The sequence below is a fragment of the Hyperoodon ampullatus genome, assembly GCF_949752795.1.
Source record: "Hyperoodon ampullatus genome assembly, chromosome: 2".
Taxonomy (NCBI): domain Eukaryota; kingdom Metazoa; phylum Chordata; class Mammalia; order Artiodactyla; family Ziphiidae; genus Hyperoodon; species Hyperoodon ampullatus.
Window position 1 is genome coordinate 117,672,002 of NC_136915.1, and position 27,612 is coordinate 117,699,613.

At 40.4% G+C, this 27,612-nt stretch overlaps 1 protein-coding gene across 1 annotated transcript in view; it reads right to left on the minus strand.

Moving 5' to 3' along the window:
- The window catches only part of LOC307065300 (C-reactive protein-like), a gene marked incomplete at both ends in the record, with an annotated part of 134,992 nt that extends 121,412 nt beyond the window's left edge, over positions 1–13,580 (minus strand). Inside the window, 3 exons of the mRNA XM_079722135.1 lie at positions 12,804–13,001; positions 13,223–13,311; positions 13,499–13,580. Coding sequence (XP_079578261.1) covers positions 12,804–13,001; positions 13,223–13,311; positions 13,499–13,580 — 369 coding nt within the window. The remainder of the gene's footprint in view (positions 1–12,803; positions 13,002–13,222; positions 13,312–13,498) is intronic.
- Positions 13,581–27,612: the final 14,032 nt, after the last annotated feature.

The following is a 27,612-nucleotide window of genomic DNA, read 5'->3' on the forward strand; positions in this document are numbered from 1 at the left end:
CACCCTCTCCAACATTTATTGTTTGTAGATTTTTTGATGATGCCCATTCTGACCAGTGTGAGGTGATACCTCATTGTAGTTTTGATTTGCATTCCTCTAATGATTAGTGATGTTGAGCCTCCTTTCATGTGTTTGCTGGCAATCTGTATATCTTCTTTGGAGAAATGTCTATTTAGGTCTTCTGCCCATGTTTGGATTGGGTTGTTTGTTTTTTTGATATTGAGCTGTGTGAGCGGCTTGTAAATTTTGGAGATTAATCCTTTGTCAGTTGCTTCATTTGCAAATATTTTCTCCATTCTGAGGGTTATCTTTTTGTCTTGTTTATGGTTTCCTTTGCTGTGCAAAAGCTTTTAAGTTTCCTTAGGTCCCATTTGTTTATTTTTGTTTTTATTTCCATTTCTCTAGGAGGTGGGTCAAAAAGGATCTTGCTGTGATTTACGTCATAGAGTTCACTGCTTATGTTTTCCTCTAAGAGTTTTATAGGGTCTGGACTTACATTTAGGTCTTTAATCCATTTTGGGTTTATTTTTGTGTATGGTGTTAGGGAGTGTTCTAATTTCATTCTTTTACATGTAGCTGTCCAGTTTTCCCAGCAGCACTTTTGAAGAGGCTGTCTTTTCTCCATTGTATATTCTTGCCTCCTTTGTCATATCTTAGGTGACCATAGGTGTGTGAATTTATCTCTGGGCTTTCTATCCTGTATCATTGATCTATATTTCTGTTTTTGTGAGAGTACCATACTGTCTTGATTACTGTAGCTTTGTAGTAGAGTCTGAGGTCAGGGAGCCTGATTCCTCCAGCTCCATTTTTCTCTCTCAAGATTGCTTTGGCTATTCAGGGTCTTTTGTGTTTCCATACAAATAGTGAATTTTTTTCTTCTAGTTCTGTGGAAAATGCCATTGGTAGTTTGATAGGGATTGCACTGAATATGTAGATTGCTTTGGGTAGCATTGTCATTTTCACAATGTTGATTCTTCCAATCCAAGAACAGGGTATATCTCTCCATCTGTTTGTATCACCTTTGATTTCTTTCAACAGTGTCTTATAGTTTTCTGCATACAGGTCTTTTGTCTCCTTAGGTAGGTTTATTCCTAGGTATTTTATTCTTTTTGTTGCAATGGTAAATGGGAGTGTTTCCTTAATTTCTCTTTCAGATTTTTCATCATTAGTGTATAGGCATGCAAGAGATTTTTGTGCATTATTTTTGTATCCTGCTACGTTACCAAATTCATTGATTCGATCTAGTAGTTTTCTGGTAGCATCTTTAGTATACTCTATGTATAGTATCATGTCATCTGCAAACAATGACAGCTTTACTTCTTCTTTTCTAATTTGGATTCCTTTTATTTCTTTTTCTTCTCTGATTGCTGTGGCTAAAACTTCCAACACCATGTTGAATAACAGTGGTGAGAGTGGGCAACCTTTTCTTGTTCCTGATCTTAGAGGAAATGGTTTAAGTTTTTCACCATTGAGGAAGATGTTGGCTATGGGTTTGTCATATATGGCCTTTATTATGTTGAGGTAAGTTCCCTCTATGCCTACTTCTGGAGGGTTTTTATCATAAATGGGTGTTGAATTTTGTCAAAAGCTTTCTCTGCATCTATTGAGATGATCATATGGTTTTTCTCCTTCAGTGTGTTAATATGGTTTATCACATTGATTGATTTGCATATATTGAAGAATCCTTGCATTCCTGGGATAAACCCCACTTGATCATGGTGTATGATCCTTTTAATGTGCAGTTGGATTCTGTTTGCTAGTATTTTGTTGAGGATTTTTGTAGCTATGTTCATCAGTGATATTGACCTGTAGTTTTCTTTCTTTGTGACATCTTTGTCTGGTTTTCGTAGCAGGGTGATGGTGGCCTCGTAGAATGAGTTTGGGAGTGTTCCTCCCCTGGCTATATTTTGGAAGAGTTTCAGAAGGATAGGTGTTAGCTCTTCTGTAAATGTTTGATAGAATTCGCCTGTGAAGCCATCTGGTCCTGGGCTTTTGTTTGTTGGAAGATTTTTAATCACAGTCTCAATTTCAGTGCTTGTGATTGGTCAGTTTATATTTTATTTCTTTCTGGTTCAGTCTCGGAAGGTTGTGCTTTTCTAAGGATTGGTCCATTTCTTCCAGGTTGTCCATTTGATTGGCATATAGTTGCTTGTAGTAATCTCTCATGATCCTTTGTATTTCTGCGGTGTCAGTGTTACTTCTCCCTTTTCATTTCTAATTCTGTTGATTTGAGTCTTCTCCCTTTTTTCTTGATGAACCTCGCTAATGGTTTATCAATTTTTTTATCTTCTTAAAGACTTAGTTTTTAGTTTTATTGACCTTTGCTATTGTTTCCTTCATTTCTTTTTCATTTATTTATGATCTGATCTTTATGATTTCTTTCCTTCTACTAATTTTGGGGTGTTTTTTGTTGTTGTTCTTCATTCTCTAATTGCTTTAGGTGTAAGGTTAGGTTGTTTATTTGAGATGCTTCTTGTTTCTTGAGTTAGGATTGTATTGCTATAAACTTCCCTCTTAGAACTTCTTTTGCTGCATTCCATAGGTTTTGCGTCATTGTGTTTTCATTGTCATTTGTTTAAAGATATTTTTTTATTTCTCTTTGATTTCTCTCATGATCTCTTGGTTATTTAGTAGTGTGTAGTTTAACTTCCATGTATTTGTATTTTTTACAAATTTTTTTTCCCTGTAATTGATACCTAGTCTGTTAGGGTTGGGGTCAGAAAAGATACTTGATACGACTTCAGTTTTCTTAAATTTACCAAGGCTTGGGCTTCCCTGGTGGCGCAGTTGTTGAGAATTTGCCTGCCAATGCAGGGGACACTGGTTCGAGCCCTGGTCTGGGAAGATCCCACATGCCACGGAGCAACTAGGCCCGTGAGCCACAGTTAGTGAGCCTGCACGTCTGGAGCTTGTGTTCCACAACAAGAGAGGCTGTGAAAGTCAGAGGCCTGTGCACTGCGATGAAGAGTGGTCCCTGCTTGCCACAACTAGGGGAAGCCCTCGCACAGAAATGAAGACCCAACACAGCAAAAATGAATGAATTAATTAACTCCTACCCCCAACATCTTCTTTAAAAAAAAAAAAAATTTACCAAGGCTTGATTTGTGACCCTAGATATGATCTATCCTGGGGAATGTTCCATGAGCACTTGAGAAGATAGTGTATTCTGTTTTTGGATGGAATGTCTTATAAATATGAATTAAGTTCCTCTTGTTTAATGTATCATTTATTTTATTTTATTTTATTTTATTTTTTTTTTTTGCGGTACGCGGGCCTCTCACTGTTGTGGCCTCTCCCGTTGTGGAGCACAGGCTCCGGACGTGCAGGCTCAGCAGCCATGGCTCACGGGCCCAGCTGCTCCACGGCATGTGGGATCTTCCCAGACCGGGGCACGAACCCGTGTCCCCTGCATCGGCAGGCAGACTCTCAACCACTGCGCCACCAGGGAAGCCCCTAATGTATCATTTAAAGCTTGTGTTTCCTTATTCATTTTTATTTTGGATGATATGTCCATTGGTGAAAGTGGGGTGTTAAAGTCCACTACTATGATTGTGTTACTGTCAATTTCCCCTTTTATGGTTGTTAGCATTTGCTTATGTATTGAGGTGCTCCTATGTTGGGTGCATAAATATTTACAATTTTTATATCTTCTTCTTGGATTGACCCCTTGATCATTATGTAGTGTCCTTCTTTGTCTCTTGTAATAGTCTTTATTTTAAAGTCTATTTTGTCTGATATGAGAATAGCTACTCCAGCTTTCTTTTGATTTCCATATGCATGGAATATCTTTTTCCATCCTCTTACTTTCAGTCTGTGTTGCTAGGTCTGAAGTGGATCTCTTGTAGACATCATGTATATGGGTCTTTTTTTTTTTGTATGCCTTCAGCCAGTCTATGTCTTTTGGTTGGAGCATTTAAGCCATTTACATTCAGGTAGTTATTGATATGTATGTTCTTATTACCATTTTCTTAATTATTTTGGGTTTGTTGTTGTAGGTCTTTTCCTTCTCTTGTGTTTGCTCCCTAGACAAGTTCCTTTAGCAATTGTTGTAAAGGTGGCTTGGTGGTCCTGAATTCTCTTAGCTTTTGCTTGTCTGTAAAGGTTATAATTTCTCTGTCAAATCTGAATGAGATCCTTGCTTGGTAGAGTAATCTTGGTTGTAGGTTTTTGCCTTTCATCACTTTAAATATGTCCTGCCACTCCCTTCTGGCTTGCAGAGTTTCTGCTGAAAGATCAGCTGTTAACCTTATGAGGATTCCCTTGAATGTTATTTGTTGTTTTTCCCTTGCTGCTTCTAATATATTTTTTTGTATTTAATTTTTGACAGTTTTATTAATATGTGTCTTGGCATGTTTCTCCTTAGATTTATCCAGTATGAGGCTCTCCACTTCCTGGACTTGATTGACTATTTCCTTTCCCATATTAGGGTAGTTTTCAACTATAATCTCTTCAAATATTTTCTCAGTCCCTTTCTTTTTCTCTTCTTCTTCTGGGACCCCTATAATTCGAATGCTGGTGCATTTAATGTTGGCCCAGAGGTCTCTGAGACTGTCCTCAAATCTTTTCATTCTTTTTTTTTTTTTTTTTATTCTGCTGTGCAGTAGTTATTTCCACTATTTTATCTTCCAGGTCACTTATCTGCTCTTCTGCCTCAGTTATTCTTCTACTGATTCCTTCTAGAGAATTTTTAATTTCATTTATTGTGTTGTTCATCATTGTTTGTTGTTCTTTAGTTCTTCTAGGTCCTTGTTAAACATTTCTTGTATTTTTTCCATTTTATTTCCAAAGTTTTGGATCATCTTTACTATCATTACTCTGAATTATTTTTCAGGTAGACTGCCTATTTCCTCTTCATTTATTGGTCTGGTGGGTTTTTACCTTGCTCCTTCATCAGCTGTGTGTCTCTCTGTCTTCTCATTTTCCTTAACTTACTGTGTTTAGGGTTTCCTTTTGCAGGCTGCAGGCTCGTTGTTCCCATTGCTTTTGGTGTCTTCCCCCAGTGGCTAAGGTTGGTTCAGTGAGTTGTATAGGCTTCCTGGTGGAGCGGGCTGGTGTCTGTGTTCTGGTGGATGAGGCTGGATCTTGTCTTTCTAGTGGGCAGGTCCACGTCTGATGCTGTGTTTTGGGGTGCCTGTGACCTTATTATGATTTCAGGGAGCCTCTCTGCTGATGAGTGGGGTTGTGTTCCTGTCTTGTTAGTTGTTTGGCATAGTGTGTCCAGCACTGTAGCTTGTTGGTCATTGAGTGGATCTGGGTCTTAGCATTGAGATGGAGATCTCTGGGAGAGCTTGTGCTGTTATATATTACATGGAGCCGGGAGGTCTCTCATGGACCAGTGTCCTGAGCTCAGCTCTCTCACCTCAGAGGCACAGGCCTCACACCCGGCTGGAGCAAAAGACCCTGTCAGCCACATGGCTCAGAAGAAAAGGGAGAAAGAAGAAAGAAGGAAAAAATAAGAAGAAGATAAAATAAAGTTATTAAAATAAAAAATTATTAAAAATAAAAAATATTAAAGTAATAAAAAAGAGAAAAAAATGAATAAAAGAAAAGAAATAAGAGAGTAACCAAACCAAAAAAACAAATCCACCAATGATAACAAGCACTAAAAAATATACTAAAAAAAAAAAAAAACCCTAGAACAAATGGTAAAAGCAAAGCTTTACAGACAAAATCACACAAAGAAGCATACACATACACACTCACAAAAAGAGAAAAATGAAAAAATATATATATATCTATATATAAGAAAAAAAGAGAGCAACCAAATCAATAAACAAATCTACTAATGAAAATAAACTCTAAATACTAAACTAAGATAAGCATAAGACCAGAAACAACTTAGATGCAGAAAAAAAGAAAAAAACCAAGTTTACAGTTGCTCCCAATGTCCACCGCCTCAATCTTGGTATGATTTGTTGTCTATTCAGGTATTCCACAGATACAGGGTACATCAAGTTGACTGTGGAGATTTAAGCTGCTGCTCCTGAGGCTGCTGGGAGAAATTTCCCTTTCTCTTCTTTGCTCGCACAGCTCCTTGGGTTCAGCTTTGGATTTGGCCCTGCCTCTGCCTGTAGGTTGCCTGAGGGCGTCTGTTCTTCGCTCAGACAGGTCGGGGTTAAAGTAGCAGCTGATTCAGGGGCTCTGGCTCACTCAGGCCGGGGTGGGGGGAGGGAGGGGTACGGATGTGGGGCAAGCCTGCGGTGGCAGAGGCCGGTGTGATGTTGCAATAGCCTGAGGCGCACCATGTGTTCTCCTGGGGAAGTTGTCCCTGGATCACCACACAGGCTTCTTGGTGGCTGCAGCAGCAGCCTTAGAGTTTCACGCCAGTCTCTGGTGTCTGCGCTGACAGCCACAGCTGGCGTCCGTCTCTGGAGCCCGTTTAGGCGGTGCTCTGAATCCCCTCTCCCCGTGCACCACGAAACAATTCTCTCTTGCCTCTTAGGCAGTTCCAGACTTTTTCCTGGACTCCCTCCCAGTTAGCTGTGGTGCACTAGCCCCCTCAGGCTTTGTTCACGCAGCCAACCCCAGTCCTCTCCCTGGGATCTGACCTCCAAAGCCCAAGCCTCAGCTCCCAGCCAACTCTGTCCCGGAGGGTAGCAGAAAAGCCTCTCAGGCTGGTGAGTGCTGGTTGACACCGATCCTCTGTGCGGGAATCTCTCTGCTTTGCCTTCTGCACCCCCGTTGCTGCACTCTCCTCCGCGGCTCCAAAGCTTCCCCTCCGCCACCCCCCAATCTCCGCCAGTGAAGGGGCTTCATAGTGTGTGGAAACCTTTCCTCCTTCACAGCCCCCTCCCAGAGGTGCAGGTCCCATCCCTATTCTTTTGTCTCTGTTTTTTCTTTTTTCTTTTGCCCTACCCAGGCACTTGCGGAGGTTCTTGCCTTTTGGGAAGTCTGAGGTCTTCTGCCAGCGTTCAGTAGGTGTTCTGTAGGAGTTGTTCCACATGTAGATGTATTTGTGGGGAAGAAGGTGATCTCCACGTCTTACTCCTCTGCCATCTTGAAGGTCTCCCATGCATGGGTTTTGAGTCGTCTGTCCTTAATTATCTATGGTTTAGTTATCCCACAAGCCCTGCTATTTTTAGTGCACAATTATGCTGAGCATGAGGGTTTTCAGAAATGCACATATCACATTATAGCAAAAAAAAAGCCTGTATTTCAAAAGGGCTGACTCTTAAGACAAAGTTGAATAAAAAAGGCAAGTTATAAAAGCTACTTAAATGTTATCTATTACTCAGCTTTTAGAATTCAAGATAATATTATATAATGTATATAAATATCTACATGTCTATTGTGTTTATAAAGTATTTTTTAATAAATCATTTATGCTAAAACCCACAACTCCAGTCTAATAAGGAGGGAAACATCAGATAACCTCAAATTGAGGGACTTCCTACAAAATACCTGACCAGAACTCTTCAGAACTCTCAAGGTTGTGAAACACAAGGAAAGACCCAGAAATTGTCACAGACCAGTGAGGCTCAGGACACATGATGACTAAAGGTAACGTCAGGTCCTGGCTGGAATCCTTAAACAGAAAAAGGACATTAGTATAAAAACCAGGGAAATCTGAATGAAAACTGGAGTTCAATTTATAGTAATGGACCAATGCTGATTTTCTTAGTTTGGACAAATGTACCTGTAATGCAAGATGTTAAAATTAGAGGAAATTGGGTAAAGGGCATAAAGGAATTCTCTGCCTTATTTTTGCAACTTATTTATAAATATAAAATTATTTCAAAATTAAAAGTTTATTTTAAAAATTTTGACTCATTGAAAAAATATGTAAGAAAGACAGCATAATTTCATTACTGTGCTTGCATCTGGGACAGAGGGTAAAGTTTTCTTTAAATTATTTGAGTTTTAGTTTTAAAAATTCTGTTGCAAATTTCCAGCTCTTGGTAGGGTCATTTCTCAAAATAAAAAATATAATTTAGAAAAAAAAACGGAATATTTTTCAGTTAAAAATAACCAGTAGAAGAATGTATATACATACAACTTCCAAAAAACTCAAGAGAGAAAATGCAAGTGTTGAGGTATAAGGATGCTTATAAATTCTACTCTCCTTTCCAACTGAGTTTTGAACCAACTGATAGAAATTAAGAAGGCAGACGGAGTTCAAAACATTGACTTTAAAACTGAAGGGGCTGGGGGACTTGGTTGGTGAAGATGACTTAATACCAATCCCCAGATATAAAGAGCTTTACTCACCCAGTCCCAGGTGGTGCTAGACCAGACAGATTACTCCTTATGGGTGAAGAGTATTTACTGTCAAAGTCGCCAAATAGCTGAGAGTAGACCCAAACAAGTGCTACTTGCAGACAGGTAGGTCCCAACACACACACACACACACACACACACACACACACACACACACACACATATGGAGGGAAGAGAAAAGGACTGACATACATATGCTCAGTTCCTTATCCCAAAGTCAATAATAGGACAAGTCGCTCCTTTCAGAGTAAATGACAGATATACTGCTGGTAAATTGGTTATCTGGAACAAAAAGCCCTGATTTGTAGTGTTTGCTGGTTCTATGCTTTAAATACTCCCACTAGGGCTGATTTCAAACTACCAATGTGATGTCACTGAATGCAGAGTTGGGAAGAAGTGTACCAAGCCTGTGTTAGCCAGCTGCAGGACATGACTGACTTCTCCCCCGGAGATGAATGAGGATAAGGGAAGTGAGGTCAGGGACATTCCTCTAATGCTGCTTCCATCCGGTGGAAGGAAACATCAGGAATGGGGAGCAAATATTTCATTCAAAAATACCTCTATCTTTTGTTCTTTTAATCTAAAGTGGCTCAATTAATATACTTTTGACCAACCAGAGATGTAACTATCCCCAGTGCTACTTTATAAATTCTCCTATGACTGCTGGCAGAATAATAGTCAGAATAATAGAATAATTAAATTAACTCTGAGGCCATGCTACAACCAAGTCTAAAATTAACTCCCTACTGTTCCCAGTTCAAATTATTTCTAGTCATATAATCCAAATATGGTTCCGTCAAAAGTTCTGCAGTGAAATTCAATGACAGCATTAATGTGTTTCAGTAATAATTGCCCACAACATATAATGTCCCAAATCTAAATACAAAACTCTTCATCATTAAATTTCCAGGGAGAGATTAAAGTCCAAAAATTACATTCCCTCGTAAGTAAAGTCCAAAGTCAAATTTTTTCACCTTGTGAGTTAAAAATCCAAAGAAATTAGACTTTAAATTCATTCTCCCCAACTTCTAATTCTGTTTTGTCTCAGCCAGCGTCACACTGCAGAGTCACATTCCCTCAGCATCTGCAGCCTGGGCTTCTTCCACCAAGAGAAGCATGGCTCTTACAAGCCCTGCAAAGTTGAATGACCTCTTTCTTTAAACAGTTCAAAGAGTTCAACAGAGCACACAAGATTACCACAGCATTGACTTCCACCTACAAAATGTAGAAAACAAGCTACTACCACAGCTACTAAATCAGATATCCCAGACAAAATTATTTTCTCCAAACCCAGGACTCAGTGTTGCCAAAGGCAATAATAGAAACTCCGTAATGGTTGAGAGAATGAAAATAGTTGAAGAAAATTTTTGTTTGGTTTCACAAGACACCAGTGAACTGACGTCGATTGTCCTGAGTCAATATATAAACTCATTTGGGAGCAATCCCTTGAGAGATTAATCTGAAGTCCATGGATTTACCCCTGCTGGGAGAGAATTCTACTTCTGTTTACTCTGAGAGCAGCACTGGGGACATTGGAAACCTTTTGAACAGTTTAGTAATCTAGGATGTTGGCAATGCCCATCACCATGTCTCAATTGATACATCTTCCTTTTTCTTTCTGTGTAATCAAATACTCTTGATTCCCATCCATCCCTTTGAGCCTTATGTTTTTGACATCTCCTGTTTCTGACACCCCCTGGGAGCTCCCACCTAATGGCACAGCCTCAGAAGTACATTCAGGGCAGGAATGTTTGGTTCTGGGCCCCAGAAGCTGCTGTCATGGCCTCTTCCTGAAGAACTGTTCAGGCTGGTAAAGTACAATTGGGAAAGGTCTCTCTCCTGTCCTCCCTTTTGTTTCATCTTGGTTATCACCCTAAGCAGATCTCTGAACTGAAATGGTTGTTGATGCTTCTGAATCTCAGCCCGTGGGGCCAAATACACTACTTAAGAAATCACGTCGGGAGTTCCCTGGTGGCTCAGTGGTTAAGAATCTGCCTGCCAATGCAGGGGACACGGGTTCTATCCCTGGTCCAGGAAGATCCCACATGCCGTGGAGCAACTAAGCCCATGTGCCACAATTACTGAGCCTGTGCTCTACAGCCAGTGAGCCACGACTACTGAGCCAGCGAGCCACAACTACTGGGCCTGCATGCCACAACTACTGAAGCCCACGTGCCTAGAGCCTGTGCTCTGCAACAAGAGAAGCCCCTGCAATGAGAAGCCCACGCACCACAACGAAGAGTAGCCCCCACTCGCCGCAACTAGAGAAAGCCCGCACGCAGCAGGAAAGACCCAACACAGCCAAAACTAAATAAATTAAAAAAAACAAAAAAAATCACTGCATGAGCTTTCAATGCTCCAGGCCATCTCTGAACAGCATTCTTTCTGCCACATCATTTTCTTATGTAATTAACAAAGCCAGAGCCAACTTTGGAGGAGATGATATGACTTAGGTAAAAAATAAATAATAAAATATGCTTGCTATTCAAATGTAGCTTCAATATAGTACCCCCTAGTACCCCTTTTCAACTAGACTGCCACTCCTAAGCCCCTTGAATACAGAAATTCCAGCACCACCACCACTGGTCTTTAGTACACTCTGTTCAGCTACAGACCTTGCTTTGGGACAAGAACTAATTCAGGTGTGACTGATAAGTGAGGGAATGATATCAGTGTAATATAGATGTTGCATCATTGTTTTTTTCTCATCCAGTTACTATTTTCCACCACCAAGTAACAGCAGCTATCACAAAGTATACCAAAACAAGGGAATACAGCAAACTGGAGGAATGCAGAAACAAATATTCTTCCTCGGTCCACCTGGGCATGTGCTCTGTCTTAGAAGTACCTTCTGTGCTGTCTCTCATCTTGGTGCATTTTGCCTTTATCTCCACTACTCAACATTTACTTATACACCTTTCTATCAAGTTAGATTTATCTGGGTTTTTTTTAAGGTAAAGTCCACTATTTGGTTATTGTAACTTGATATATGAATGATAATAGTTTTATTGGAATAGTCACTGTTTTTGACATTGAGCCAATTACATCATTGCATAAGTTTTTGATGTTATGCCCTAAACCATATTTCCCCCCATAATCCCTATTACTTTTCAGGATATAATTCTAAAGAACAAATTTTCTCCATGATATATTGTATTACAGCATAAATGTCAACACTGAGAAATATTCACAGAGAGACTGAATATCATATGAGATAATTTATATGGGGTTTTCTATTTTTAAGATTGGGCCAAATACTTAAACCAAATTCTGACAATGTAGAAAGTCTATACAGGGGAAAAAAAAAAAGTTTGGGCTCCTGGAAATCAACAACAAACAGCTGTTCACCTGAAACCTGCTAATTTAAGTCTCTTGATGATAGAAAATTATGAAGAAACTGTGTAGGGGTCTTCAGTAAAGACTTTTCCAGTAGCAGGTAGCATGAATCTGAAAGGATTTACTGAAAGCACTTTTATCAGGAAAAAGAACCAGGAATCCAGGAAATTATCTCTCTCCACCTTTCAACTCTGCTCAAACTGAAGGAGAATCTCTCACTCTTAATTCAAAAGTATGAATAGAGGAATAATCCACCTAGTCCAGTCTGGGTCAGGAGATCACCGTTGGTCCAAATCAAGTGTAGTCAGTGATTTAAGAGCACATAATGGAAACACAGTTGCCAAAACCCACTCTTGGATGTGGAGTGGAGGCTTAGTTATGGGAAGAAAGGGGCTGGGACCAAAGCCAGAATACATCCACTATGTAGGGAATCAGAAGACCTGCATTTCATTTCCACTCTGAGCTAGACTATTACTTTTGCAGCCACTCCTTTCCTCTCTAGGTCCTCAAACTCTGTGTCATAAGGGCTTTGGTCTAAAGCATCACTTTTCATATTGTGTTACTTGGAAAGAAGGTCTCTGGGAAAGAATTAGGGATTTCACCCACAGCTAACACCTTCCAAAAAATAGTGAAGATTTAAACGGCTTAGAAAGATATACATTGCTTCTACCAGTTTTTGTTTGTTGTTGTTGGTTTTTTTTGGGGGGGGGGTGTTGCCATAAAGTATTATTTGGTCTCAAGTTTTCAAAAAAATGTATGAAAACCATGATTCCATGTGGTCTCTAAGGTACCTCTAAGCTCAAAAACTTCCTCAGTTCTGATCCCCAGTGATTACTGCTTCAATAGGCTGCCTACTAACAAACACTCCCATCAGGTGATGGTGCATTGAAGAGGGAGGGGGAAATTCCCCGGCGGTCCAGCGGTTAGGACTCTGCGCTTTCACTGCTAAGGGCGTGGGTTCAATCCCTGGTAGGGGAATTAAGATCCCACAAGCCGTGGGGGCGTGGGGGGAGGGAGAGCAGTCCCAACAGAGCTTAGGCAAGGTTCCAAAACGTGCAGCAAAGAAATACTGAAGAGCCGGACACATGGGGAGAGAGAGGTTTAATCTCCGAGGTTTGCCCTTCAGGACCTGAACACTGAGAGGAGTTGAAAGAACCTTAGAGCTACACCCAGGGCTTGGTGAACACTTCGCCATGCACCTCAGCCATTGGTGCCCTCCAAGGTCAGGACATTAGGACCGAAAGTCTCACCATGATAGACACTGTTAATCTCAACTGGTGACAGCAGTCCCACAAGTTCACATCTCCAACATCTCCCACCAAAGACTGATTCTTATCAAAGTCACCGCCAAAGGAATCCTGCTCCTGCCCCTGGAAATGCTTGCCTTTGTCCCCATAGCGAATCCCTTCCTTCTCCAGACTCCTCCTCACTGTGGGATTCCCATCGTCCTAGAGCTCTGCAATCCCTGGGGCAGACTCCCAGCCCACATAGAGGTGCTTTGGACCAGGAGAGCTCTATGGGATCTTGAAAAATGTATCAGAACCACTCACAAACCCCCTACACACTTCAATCTTTTCTTTAAAGAGGAGGACCTCATTTTCTTGCTCCAGGTTGTTATATGCCTAGAGACTATTTCATGGGTGAGGTTAGCATAGAATCTATCATATACTGTGTTCCAGGCCTTGATGGGCTCCACCTCCAGTGCAGCAAAGGAATCGTGTGACTCGATGGGGAACACAAAGGCTACCCTTCTCCTGTCTGTTGGAGAGAAAAGGAGATAGAGGAAAGAAGTTAGACAACCTGGAACACAAAGATCTCTTCTCTCACTTCTCCATAAAATTAGGAGACCACATACCTCACTCTCTCCCTTAACCCTCCTCCATGCTAAGAGTTCCCTGGACCAGCTTTGAGCAACCTCAGTTCCCTCAGGCTAGACCACAGGCACAGCCTTCGCCAAACTCTACCTTCCTGAGCAAAGAACACTGAGGGTTGATGAGCACCAGGAAACATGGCAACAGCTTCACCATGTCTGCTCACCGTGCCGGCTGAGTACAATCAGGTCTTGAGGACACGTCCATGAAGAGGATGTGGGAGGCTGATGTCCAGGGCCTCGATGACTCAGATGCCACCTCTCAAGACCTACTCCTTTCTGGGCTTATATCCACAGCATGGGGGGCGGAGGGGGGCATCAATGTTGGTGTGTGAATGATTTCCCAGACTCGCCCCCTTGGGACCGGGAGTCAGGGCTCCAGGGCTAAAGGTAGCAGAATCATTCCAAAAAAGGGACATCGATTAGGGTTGCATTGTGCTGGAGTTCCAACTCTGAGAAAATTATCGGAAACCTGGGTAATTAGGGGAAGCCAGTTGTGTCTTCCCAGGCTCGGCTACACTCTGCCCATGTGGCCCCTCTTGGAGGCCTAGGGAGGGAAAAACTGAGCCAAAAGGAATAAAGTCTTCACTTCCATTTTATGGAATAGACATGTCTCCCTTCACCAAGGGCTGTGACAGGGGCAACCTGGATATAAACCCTGCAGAGGTGTGGAAGGGAACGATTACTAGTGCAAAGAATGTTTCAAAACTGCATTATAGGGCCAAGATTCAAAGTTTTATCAGAAAAGGAAGGAAAATCATCCCCAACAGGGAAGTCTATGTGGGTTACATATTAGAGATTCCTGTGACTGCAGAGCTCCTGTTCCAAGGGGTACAGATTCAAAGTCAAGGGAGGCGAAATGTATTGGGATGGGACAAAAGGATGTCTGTCTCCATATTATGGCCTGAGTTCCCATCCTGCTCCCCATTTCTCCACTCCTAGGTCTCCAGGGAACAACCTGAACAGAGAGCCCATGCTTCAGGGGGAAACACATTTGAACAACAGAGCTAGAAAGAACTTTAGAGGTTATCCAGCCCCGACACCTCAGAGATATTGGGTGACTTGTTTGAAACCACACAGCCTGGTGTTCCTCACTGGTCCAGTGCTATTGCCCTTCCCCTGTCCTACTGGGAGGACCTGGAAGGGCAGAAACCCTGTCCATATTCAGGCCAAGAGCCAGGAACGGTGATGATGGGACCTCCTTGGGAATGTTCACTGATGAATAGCAGACTTGAAAGTACCCTTGTTGTGCAACCACCTTGCCCAAAGCTCTTCCTTTATAATTGAGGACCCTAAGGTCCCAACAGCTCTTACATCCTTCTCATGAGCTCTGTGGATTCAGCTTGTTTCATCTGTTCTTTGTTGTCCTAAATCATAAATAAAACCCAGAAAAGAGTCAGCGTTGTCTTAAAGCAAAAGACAAGGTTTATTGTTTGCAAGGTTTGCAAACTGGGGATATGCGCCCAACATACGTCCCTGGAGGGTGAAAGAGGTGAGGGATTTTCAGAAGCAAAACCTGCAGATGTCACAGTTGGGGGACTTGCAAAGGGGAGTGGATGGCCCTTGCAGCCTGACTGCAAGTGCTCAGTCTGACTGCAAGTCTTCTGTGATTGGCTGTCACTGGAGTTTCTCGTTGGGGGCTTTTCCAGGTAGGACCCTTAGCGGAATCAGAAGTCCTTATAGTTGTTTGTCTGTGGTTTTTCTAAGAACACAAAGTATGTGATTGAACACCAGATCTGTCATGACTGCCTGGCTCCGTTTTACTTTGGGTCCCTGTTAGCCACACTGGGTCCATTTCTATGTTCCTTCCACAGGGGATTCCTCTTATTTTTACTTTTCCTTAGGGGATTATTTTATTTTTACATCTTCAAAGACCTACTCAGTCTCTTGGGCTTCTCACTTGATTTGCTACAGAATCAATGTCTCTCAACAGTTCTACTCCATTTATTTGCTATTCCCCCTCCATGTAAATTTACAGACTTTTTCCTTTAGATTTTGTTTTTGTTTGCTACCATAAACAGTAACGAAACAGATGTAAGGATATAAAAATAACTAGCATGAGACGTTGGATGAAATCTGATAAAGCACTCATAGAAAAAGTTATCTAGATTCTTTCCAGGTTCTTCCTTTGCAGGCGTTGTTCTTTATAGTTTTATGAGTTAGTCTGCACTCACCAATAAAGTCACTTCATCTCTGGCTACAGGACTCTAGAATCATCTTACCTCCCTTCACAAGGACAGGACTATGTACCTGTGGGCCAGCTACTACAGTTTCCAGGAGATTCTTAGACTGCAATGTTAAATATAAGGTACACACACACACACGCACACACACAGAGATTTAGTGTTAAGTCTGTTCAGCATGAAGTTCAGGGCAACACTGTTGGTAATTTCTACTGAAGGCCACAGTGGTAAATTTTGTAAACTAGTTTGGTTCACTCAAGACCCACATCCTAGCTTACCTTCCTAACCTATCCTACTTGGAAAGTTAAAAGCTACATTTCCCAGATCATTCGCTGCTAAAGTTCCCCATGTGACATAAGCTTCGCCAAGCAGTAACACTCACAATTTGGATGCACAAAGACTTTCCAAGGGAATCAACTTGCAAATCCTCAACTTCCATGTGAGTCGTTCCTGGAACTGAGCCCTCTGAGCACACATTTGTTCTTGAGGCATCTCATAGGTTGTCCTTTCCTACCTCCTGTTTCACATTTACAAATGAAAAGCAAAGACTGATTGACTTTTAAGGTTTACGTCTTTCTCCTTCTTCACATGTATGCACAAAGTTTAGTCATGATGTCTAATAAAGTTAATGGAATGATTTCTGATATTAATACATGGCTCTAACTTACCTCCAAAAGCCAAACCCCAGAATTTGATACGTGTTCACACATATTTGCAGAAGAAATACCATGCCTTTTACGGCATTGTTTCATAAAATTTTAGCTTCACACTACATTAGATTATTACAAATTAAGTAATGAGAATGAGCACAATTGATATGTTATCTGATTTTTATAATTTATTATATATAATTTTTATAAAAATGGATAATCATATTCACTCTACATCATTTTAATCTGAACCTTACTGATTTGAGTAATCTATATCACAAGATTCTTTCCATAATTTATTTATTATGTTTTTATAATAGTCTTAGGAAATATAAATCTAAGTAGTTAGATGTATTCCATGAAAATATATAATTACTCATAAACAAAAGGTACATTGTATTGACATATAAAATTAGAATTTTGTTGTATATTTATTTGGTTGTATGTTCTAATGGAAAATCTTGTGATGCAAATTTTCCAATATCTGAATAAATTAATATTATTTAAACTCTGAAGTAAAATTTCACCCTTTGATATTAAAAAATTTTAATTGGATGTTGTGATGGGTTGAATTGTGTCCCTCTAAAAGATAAATATTGAATTCCTAACACCTCAGTATCTCAGAATGTGATTTTATTGGGAAATAGGGTTGTTGCAGATGTAATTAGTTACATTAGGATGGGATCATACTGAAGTAGAATGAGCCCCCATTCAATATGACTGGTGTCCTTATAGGAAGACGGCAATATGAAGATAGAGACACATGGGGAGGACGCCCTGTGACAAAACACAGAGATTGGAGGGATGCAGCTGCAAACTAAGGAACGCCAAGGACTGCTGGCAAATCACCAAACGTGGGAAGAGGCAAAGGGTTCCCTTGCAGGTTTCAGAGGAAGCATAGCCCTGCTGACACCTTGATTTCAGATTTCTAGCCTCCAGAACTGTTAGACAGTAAATTTCTGTTGTTTTAAGCCCTCCAGGTCATGGAACTTTGTTACAGCACCCCTAGGAAACTAATACAGATGTGTTTTATACAAATGGGATTTCCATTTTGAATTGTACTGTTGCTTTCTAGTAAAAGAAATCTAGATCATTTAAATTTTTTTTTAAATTTGCCAGTCTGTGGCTAAGAATCAGAGTGTTGAAGAAAGCAGACTGAGGATTTCCTTGGACATATTAAACCAAAAGTTTGGGGGTTTTTACAAGAGACCAAAGCTCTGACAAAAACACAACAGAAGTTTTTCAATGAACATTCCAAGAACTACCAAAGATGAACTAAAAGCAAAACACCAAAACTAAACATAATAAATCTTACATATACCATGAATTTCTTTCTAAAAACAGTTCTGCATTGTGATCATGATAAAAAAAATTGTAAAACAATAGTATGAAAAATATCTCTAATGCAATGTGCAATAATAATTTACAGAACGTTCAGACTTTAAAATTAAATCAGTTAATTTTTTGTGAAGGAAGCTAAGGGCACTGGTAAAATTATCACTAAGCTTAACATTTAAACATGCTTGGTTTGGAGAGCATCATAAGAATTAGCATTGCTAATTGGAGAGCAACATCAGAATTAGCATTGGTCATTAGGTCACTATTTTTTTTTTAACATCTTTTTTTTTTTTTTTTTTTAGCTTTACGCGGACCTCTCACTGTTGTGGCCTCTTCCGTTGCAGAGCACAGGCTCCAGACACGCAGGCTCAGTGGCCATGGCTCACGGGCCCAGCCGCTCCGTGGCATGTGGGATCTTCCCAGACCGGGGCATGAACCTGTGTCCCCTGCATCGGCAGGTGGACTCTCAACCACTGCACCACCAGGGAAGCCCTAGGTCACTATTTTTATAGTGAAAAATAGAAAATCTTACATAAACGTGGAAAAGGTTATAATACCTGGTTCACCTTTGATAGGTAGAAAGATTTTACGTACCAAGTCTGTCACTGCCATTAAATCAATTCCTATTCTGACATTATTGTAATTTGTATAGTGAATGAAATTACTGAATAATATTAGTAATAATAATAATAGTGATAATAGATTACAATAGCCCGGAGATGGAAACAACCTAAGTGTCCATCATCGGATGAATGGATAAAGAAGATGTGGCACATATATACAATGGAATATTACTCAGCCATAAAAAGAAACGAAATTGAGCTATTTGTAATGAGGTGGATGGACCTAGAGTCTGTCATACAGAGTGAAGTAAGTCAGAAAGAGAAAGACAAATACTGTATGCTGACACATATATATGGAATTTAAGAAAAAATGTCATGAAGAACATAGGAGTAAGATAGGAATAAAGACACAGATCTACTAGAGAATGGACTTGAGGATATGGGGAGGGGGAAGGGTAAGCTGTGACAAAGCAAAAGAGCGGCATGGACATATATACACTACCAAACGTAAGGTAGATAGCTAGTGGGAAGCAGCTGCATAGCACAGGGAGGTCAGCTCGGTGCTTTGTGACCGCCTGGAGGGGTGGGATAGGGAGGGTGGGAGGGAGACGCAAAAGGGAGGGGATATGGGAACATATGTATATGTATAACTGATTAACTTTGTTAAAAAATAAAATAAAATAAATAGTGTTTAAAAAAAATAATAATAATAATAATAGTGATAATAGAAAACAGTTCTGCAACTCTGTTCTACTATAGCTACAGTTCTACTATATGCCATACACTGTTCTAAGTGCATTCCCATATTAACACAATTAGTCCTCACAATTCAGGGTAGGTACATTATCCCCATTTTACAGATGAGGAAACTGAGGCACTGAGAAATTGTTCACTGGATTATGGTAAAGATTGTGATAGACAGATTTCCCATGCCTTTCAGATAGGAAAATCCACAGGTGTTTTCAGTTAATAAATTGTGTCCACTTTTATGGAGCAGAAAATGCATGCACAGGGTGACCGGTGATACTATTTTTAAAATTTAGAAACTTTTATTCACATTGATTCAGCTTATACTAGGGACATAAGGGTCTCTAAGAACAAAACTATTGTCCCAGCCAGCTTGCTGGGTCTGTGACCTGCCTTTAGAAGGGCCCCATATTATGAGAGCCAGTGCTGGCTTTAAGGCTCTGATGGTCCCATCTTGAAATATTTAATTTTTTGAACAAGGGGCCCCACATTTTCACTTAGCACTGGGCCCTGCAAATTATGTAACTTGTCCTGATTGTTACAATGACTACACAGAAATTGTTTTATGTATTTTTTTATCCATGCTTTAAAATTTGCTTTAGCTTGAGAACATGATTTTATTAATAAACAAGTTTTGGTTGCAAAAAATGGAGTTCTGACTTGCAGGGAGTATTGGATGTTGCTATTTAAATTGTAAATATTGTAAAATCAAGGAGTTAAGCCTGTATCTTTTTAAATTGATGTGTGAGGAAATGGGATCATCTTATCCCCAGCTAGTCGCTGTATTTAGAAGTGAGCTGGTTGTCATGGGGATACATAATAGCATGTTTATTTGGATTGAATATGAAGTCATACTTTTTCTGACAGAAAAGAAGTTGATTCGGCTGAATGGTTTGACAGTGGATCATGGCTCTGTTCATTAGATAACATAAACATATGTCTCAGTTTGCTCAGGCGGTTATTTACGCCTGTTGTCCTGGCATGATAATTAGTAGCCCACCATCATTAGGTTTGATGGCGGATCATTTCCATAAATTGACTGAGTTAAATTTCCAGAGCCAATATCTTTTACCCCCACCAAAAGTGCATCATAAATGCATGTTATCAAAATATTATAAAATTTAAATTAATATTCAAAATATTCTAAACCTTTCTAAGTATATCAAGTAAAACAGACACTTCTAAAAGGCAATAGATAAAATGAAGTGTCACTGATAAGTCTTAATAAGTCTTTCCTGTGTAATTCAGAGAAATTGAAAATTAAGAAACAAATCCTTTTGCAAGGTAGGTTTAAAACTTTTTTTTGTTTTCAACAAACTTAAGGATAATGTAATCAGCTTATAGAGCATTGTGTGTAATTTTTATGATAGAGAATTTGTGATTTGCATATAGCTTGGAAGGAATTCAAAGGATTAAGCCAACGTGCAAGTATAAAACTTGTTCTGAGCTCTATTTATGTGAACAAGATTTCTCAAAGAGTACATTTTAGAAGGTGGGGGGAGGTGGGGGGTAGAACTGATGTTGAAACCAGCTCATCATTGCTGTAAGTAATATTTATATTCAGATATATAAACTATTTGGGGACAAAAAAGAATAAAACTAGTCCATGAACATTTGATTAGGAAAAAGATATTTACGTAGTCTTAAGTGACCTTTCCCCCAAAATACTTACTATAATAATTACAAAGACTGTAAGTAACTCTACAGGGGAGATACCTGGTTGACATCACATTAGTTAAGTGATCAAAGTTTTCAGCACTAGTAATGGACAAATTCAAATTGTGTACTCATGACTACATGAAGTGAGGGGGAAAAAAACGCCTATTTGGTGATATTATTGCCAAAAAAAAATCTAATTCTAATCATGAGGAAACAAGTAACAAAACCCAACAGGAGGACATTGTACGAAGTAATTAGCTTGTAATCTGCAAAAGTGCCAATGCCGTGAAGTCAAGTAAGTGCAAAGAACTCTTTCAGACTAAAGCAGACTAAAGCAACCTGACAGTTAAAAGTGATGTGAGATCTAGACTGGATCCTTTTGCTATAAAAAGGACATATTTGAAACAATTGGTGAAATTTGAAGAGGGTCTGAGGATAGAATGGCAGTACGGTATCAATGCTAGTTTCTTGGTTTTGATGGCTGTATAGTTATAGAGGAGAATGTCCTTGTTTGTAGGAATTATACATTAAAGAATGGGGGGCAGGTAATAGGGCTTTACGTTGGCAACTTACTCTCAAATGGTTGGGAAAAACAAAAAGTTCTTTCTATTAGTTTGGGGAGTGGGGGAAGAACCACCTTCAATGGACCCCATGTTAACTCAGAGAAAAAACAAAGTTCTTCAAATGACCAGTAAGTCCATCCATGACCTACCCCTCCCCTCTAGTTGAACCTCATCTCACACAAGGTTCCCCTTATGCACTTGGCTCCAGCCACACAGGCTTTCTTGCTTTTCCTCAAACACATCAGTCACACTCCCACCTTAAGACCTTTGCCTTGGCTGTTCCCTCTGCCTGAAATGCTCTTCCCCCAGAATTCTACCTGGCCAGCTCCTCATCTCCTTCAAGACTCCTTCAAATGTCATCTTTTCAGTGGGGCTTGCTAGAACCACCTTACGTTAAAAGACAAAAAAAAAAAAAAGAGTCTAACTTCCTACACTCTTAATTTCCAAGCCCTGCTCTAGTTGTTTTGGGTTTTTTGTTTTGTTTTGCTTTGTTTTGTTTTTTTCAGAGCACTATCCCCTTCTAAATATCAGGCAATATCATTGTATATTATGTTTATTATTCATTCCCTGCATCTCCCACTAGAATGTAAGCTCCATGGGGAGAGAGATTTTTGTTTTGTTCACTGATTTATCCCAAATTCTTAGGACAGTGTCTTGCACATAAATATTCATGGAATAAATGAAAGAATTTCCATTTCTGGGTGAAGATTAAGATATATTTGAAATAATACCTTGTAGTTTTTAATGGTTTTAATTTCTCAAAATAAAAAAAAAAGATTAAAAAAAGAGGAAGTAAAGAGTAGGACTTCCATTTCTGGCAACATAACAGACTTAAAAAGCTTTAAATATAAAAGCTTTAGAAATTCTGGGTAAAATATAACAAACATATTTTAAAATGCACAGTTGAACTACAAAAAAAGCAAAGGAAGTCTGAAGAGACAAGATAAAAAGAAGAAGAAAAGTCAGAGGATAATAAGGGTGTGTGGTTATCTTAGTTGCCCAAATCTTGGCTTCAGGGACAGGAGACAACACTATTTGTACATAGCTGTGGAACAGGAACTGAGACCACCCCCTCACCTTCCACCCACACACCATACACACAAGTACACATAACACCAAGATCAACTTAGGTCTACATCCTCACTGAAGTAGTTACAGAAACAGAAAAGCATAAGCCATACATTTTTTAAAAATTTAGCCTTGGTTAGAAAAGAAAGACCAAAGGCAAAGACTGGAAGCCTCAATTAACAATTACTAAATGAAGAATCTTTTAAAGGGGGACATGGCAGGGTAGGGTGTTGACCCCAGTGGTTTCAGAAGTCAGGCAAAACTAGCTATCACATTTCATTAGATTAGGAAAAGGAGAGTAAATCTTTATGTACTTCCTGCCATAAAATGTAATCTCCCCACTCAAAACTTGAGGTAAATGGAGTAAGCTTCTATTCCTTAAAAACCAATGGAAGGACTTCCCTGATGGTGCAGTGGTTAAGAAGCCGCCTGCCAATGCAGGGGACATGGATTCAAGCCCTGGTCCGGGAAGATCCCACATGCCGTGGAGCAACTACACCCGTGCGCCACAACTACTTAGCCTGTGCTCTAGATCCCATGAGCCACAACTATTGAGCCTGCGTGCCACAACTACTGAAGCCTGCGTGCCTAGAGCCCATGCTCTGCAACAAGAGAAGCCACTGCAATGAGAAGCCCGTGCAGTGCAAAAAAGACTAGCCCCCCTCTCGCCGCAACTAGAGAAAGCCCGCACACAGCAACAAAGACCCAACGCAGGCAATAAAAAAAAAAAGAAAGAAAACCAATGGAGCCCAGAAACTAAGGAAGTGCTCAAAATCAATAAATAATAACCCTCAATGATAGGGGTATATCAAAGGGACACAGGAGCCAACTGAAAGCTGGAATGATTTGGACAACAAAATAAACTAACATTGGATTATAGTCTAAAGTATAAAATAAATATCTATGAGTCCCATATTGAGATAAGTAAATGATTGAGTAAAAAAATATGCAGGAAGAAACCAAGATCTCATGCCAAAGAATTCCAAATCATTTTATGTACATACTCCACCCTCAAGGAGCGGGGAGTAAGCAAGGAGGAGGAGGGTAACCCCCACCCCTTAAGTGTGGGCTGCAATATAAAGTGTGCAAGTGTGGAGGCAGGGTGGGGAGAGTAACTTTATGGTGGAGAAACCTGACAACCACTACCTCTGCGAGTTGGTGAAAGTCAACATCACAGCCACAGATCATGTCCATGGTTTGTACTCTTGATAGAACGTGATTTTCCCTGTCCCACTTTGCCTACTGTCTCACATGCGCTTCCTCAGTCACCTGACAAATAAACCATCTGCACCCAACCTCGTGTCTCAGGGTCTACTTTTGGAGAAAACAAAACAAGGACACCCATCATTATGAGATTGGTTAAAGAATATAAAAAAGAATGTATATATATGTATAACTGAATCACTTTGCTGTACAGCAGAAATTAACACAACATTATAAATCAACTATACTTCAATAAAAAAGACTTACAAAACAAAACAAAAAAAAAGGAGATTGGTTAAATAAACTATGGTACAGCCATATAATAACATATTATAATTTAAAATAGTGAGTTGTTAGATCTATATGTGTTGATATGAAAAATCTCAGGAAAATTTCATAAAATATTATTTTCATTCTATAAATGAATGCAAATAATACATGCATATGTGCTAGCATATGAATAATCATTTTTTGGATGTTTTACATAAGAAAATTAACAATGATTACTTCTGAATAGTGGAACTTCTCACATGCTATTGTTGCGTTAGCAAAGTGACTCTCTGATTAAAAAAAAAAAAAAAAAAAAACCCTGATTTATAGAATTTGCTGATCTCCTTGGTGTAAATATTCCCATCGTGACTGATTTCAAGTTGCCAATGACTTCACAACAGGCTCACAATAATTCCTGAATAACAATCCATTCTCGTGATCTAGTAGGGGTCAGCTCTAACACATCACTGGGTGAGAACATACACTATTTTATAACTTTACATGCTAGGTGAATTTATTTAAATCACATTTTGAAGTATATTTTATTTAAAAACAGAAGAAGAAAACTGCTGAACTTCATTGCTAAGTTTTCCATTTCCAGTTCTTGGTTACACATAGCCTTGGAAATAAGCCCAGGCCCACATTCTTGGGTCGCAAGGGAAATCAGTCAGTGGAGATCAAGATGAAGGAAATGTGCCCTTCCTATTGTCTTCCTTTCTGGGCTTTCGTAAATCCCATGTTAGTGAACAAAAACATAATACATTTTTTAAAAGATAAACATGCTATGTGGGCTCCTCTTGGTACCTCCTGTACCCTTTAGTTTATTAGGATAGAAGACACTAGAAGTTGGGACAATAAACAGAAAGAGAAACGAAGAGCACTGGGAAGTGTGGACAGGGACATTATTGCTTATTCATGCATTTTTGTGACCCTGATAGTTTCTTAAATCTAATTCAGAGCCATTTTCTCTTAGAATGGCTACAACTGCCAGATAATAAATCAAGTAATTCTTGAATCTGCCCTAACCCTCCTATTGTTATTTACCAAAAGAGTGTCTTCTTCCTGATTACAAAAGATTCAGTAGAAAAGAGCATTTAATTAGAAATCAAGAAACCTGCATTATCATCCTAACACAGAGACTATTGTGCTATAAAAGCTTGAACAAATCACTTAACCTCTCTGGGTCTCAGTATCCTCACCTATAAAATAAGAGCCTTGAATTGTAAGGTTTCTGAGACCCTCTTTGGTTTTCAAAATCCTACAATTCTATTATTTCTGGTGACCAAACCCTCTTAAAGAAGCTGATTCTTCTCAAGAACTCACTAAGACCCTCTGAAGTGTTCTTGGGTCAGATAGAGAAAAGGAAGAGCCAGCCCCTCAGTGTGGACGCCAGTGGGATGGCACCAGACCCTGAGACAGAAGTGGGAAGAGCCATTTCCAGCAGCACCAGAAGGACCCGGTCCTCTGAGGACCAGGGCCCAGGACCACAGCTGGGAACACTGCCGTGTGTCTCCTACATCAGCGCCAGCCAGTCCGGGATGTAAGGACTAAAGTCCCCACCACCATGGCCAGTGTTAATCCCTTCAGGGACAAAAATGATTCCATCTTTGTACCTCCTTTATCTCCCTCCAAAGACTGGTTCTTAACAAAGTCCCACCAAAGGAACCCTGCTCCTGCTCTAAGATCATCTTTGCCTCTGTCTCCTCAATATGTTCTTTCTGGGACTTCCCTGGTGGTGCAGTGGTTAAGAATCCACCTGCCAATGCAGGGGACATGGGTTCAAGCCCTGGTCCGGGAAGATCCCACATGCTGCTGAGCAACTAAGCCTGTGCACCACAGCTACTGAGCCTGCGCTCTAGAGCCCGCGAGCCACAACTACTGAGCCCACGTGCTGCAACTATTGAAGCCCGCGTGCCTTGAGCCCATGCTCCGCAACAAGAGAAGCCACCGCAACGAGAAGCCCGTGAGCTGCAACAAAGAGTAACCCTCGCTGGCAGCAACTAGAGAAAGCCTGTATACAGCACCGAAGACCCAACGCAGCCAAAAATAGATAAATAAATTTATTTTTTTAAAAAATTCTGAAACAAATAATGTTATTTCTTCAGAATCTTCCTCACTAGAGGGTTTTTATTTGCACAGAACTCAACAAAATCTGAGCTTGGCTCTGAGTCACATAGATGTAAAATAGGGACACAGGAGGGATCCTTGTGACTCTTGGCAGGGACACACACACACACACATCCCTTTTAGATAGTAAATCTAAAAGGGATGACATTATGACCGTGGTCTCTAGAGGCAGAGGGGAGAGCTAACTCTAGCTTACAGTGAGAGCAGAGAGGACTCAGACACTGGGAAGAGCCAATGCAAGCTTCCTCAACTGTAGTTTAAAACCTCATAAGTATTAGCTGACTCTTTAAAAAGCTTAAAATCCATTCCCTTGAGGTTTGTGGGAGAAACAAAACAGTGAAGGAAAGTAATTTTCTCTAAGAGCAAGGGCCTCACTCTGTCACTAGGATTGTTAGGGAGACCAAATCCCTAACAATAACCACAGAGCTCTTCATGTCACTTCTCAGAGCATAAAATGCCTTTCAGCACATCACCTAATCTGATTTTCACAACAAGCTGGGAGTTACTGTTGTCATGGGAAAAGACGTGAGGAGAAGCATCAGGAGGCCTGGACTCTGCCACTGATTAGCTTGTGTCTTTTTTTTTCTTTCTTTTTTTTTTTTTTTGCAGTACGCAGGCCTCTCACTGTTGTGGCCTCTCCCGTTGCAGAGCACAGGCTCCAGATGCGCAGGCTCAGCGGCCATGGCTCACGGGCCCAGCCGCTCCGCGGCATGTGGGATCTTCCCGGACCGGGGCATGAACCCGTGTCCCCTGCATCGGCAGGCAGACTCTCAACCACTGTGCCACCACGGAAGCCCCTCTTTTCACTTTTACACTACACATACTGCTTTAAAGTTTTAACTCATGATTCCTAGTTCTGATGGAACAGGCAAAGGTGTAACATTGTTACACCAAGGTAACCACTTCCTGTCTTGAGATTTCAATCCCACCCTCCTCAATCTTACTCTTTACAGCCTGAAGAGTCCTTGGTGGAAAATTCATTCACCTGAATACTTGTCCTCTCAGAGGACCCCTCCCACTGTTCCACCATGCTAAAACCTGGGGAAGGGGCTTTTGCCAAAAGAAAAAGGAGAAACAGAACCAGAGCAAGAGTTTCACCACAGCCAGTCCCCAAGGACTCTGATAGCCGCTGAGAGAGCAGAGGTGGGAATGAGCCAGGGTCACTGTTTTGCACCCCTGCAGGGGCCCCCATTCACATGGTATCCCTTTATTGGGCCGCACTGGTACAGGCCCATCTCTCTTTCCTGCTTTCCACTTGTGATCTCCCTATCTTGAGTTTTGTTTCTTCAGGTTTTTTAGGGGGAAAGGGGCAAGGCAAGGTAAAGAAATTAATGTGCATTTTTTTTCCAATATAGCCCTTCGGGAAGTGTAGTGGGTGTGACTCAGCTTTACGCTAGGAAATCATAAAGTTTGCCCTCGAGGACACAATGTTAGCCTCTGTGATGCAGAAGTAATGCTATGACATGATTTGGTGCTGACTCAGAACAGGAAGAGCCATTGATCTCAAATCTCTCTGCACCACCTAACTATTGGTGTTAGTACAACTGTGTTGTACTGGTTTAGCCTCTCTCCATTAAGATTTATAGAATGAGATGTATGTACCTCAGAGATTCTGGTCCATTCTGCTTTATGCAACTGGACAAGTCAAAAGGAAAATGCAGAGTCATCTAGGCATTAAAAAAAAAGAGAGCTGTTCCACTTATGCATCATAGTCAAATGATAATATACAGAGTACACATTGACCAAGGGGGACGGTAAGTATATGCATAGTCAGCGTGAGCCCAGAAGAATGGTGAAGGGTTGTGTCTGTAAGGACCG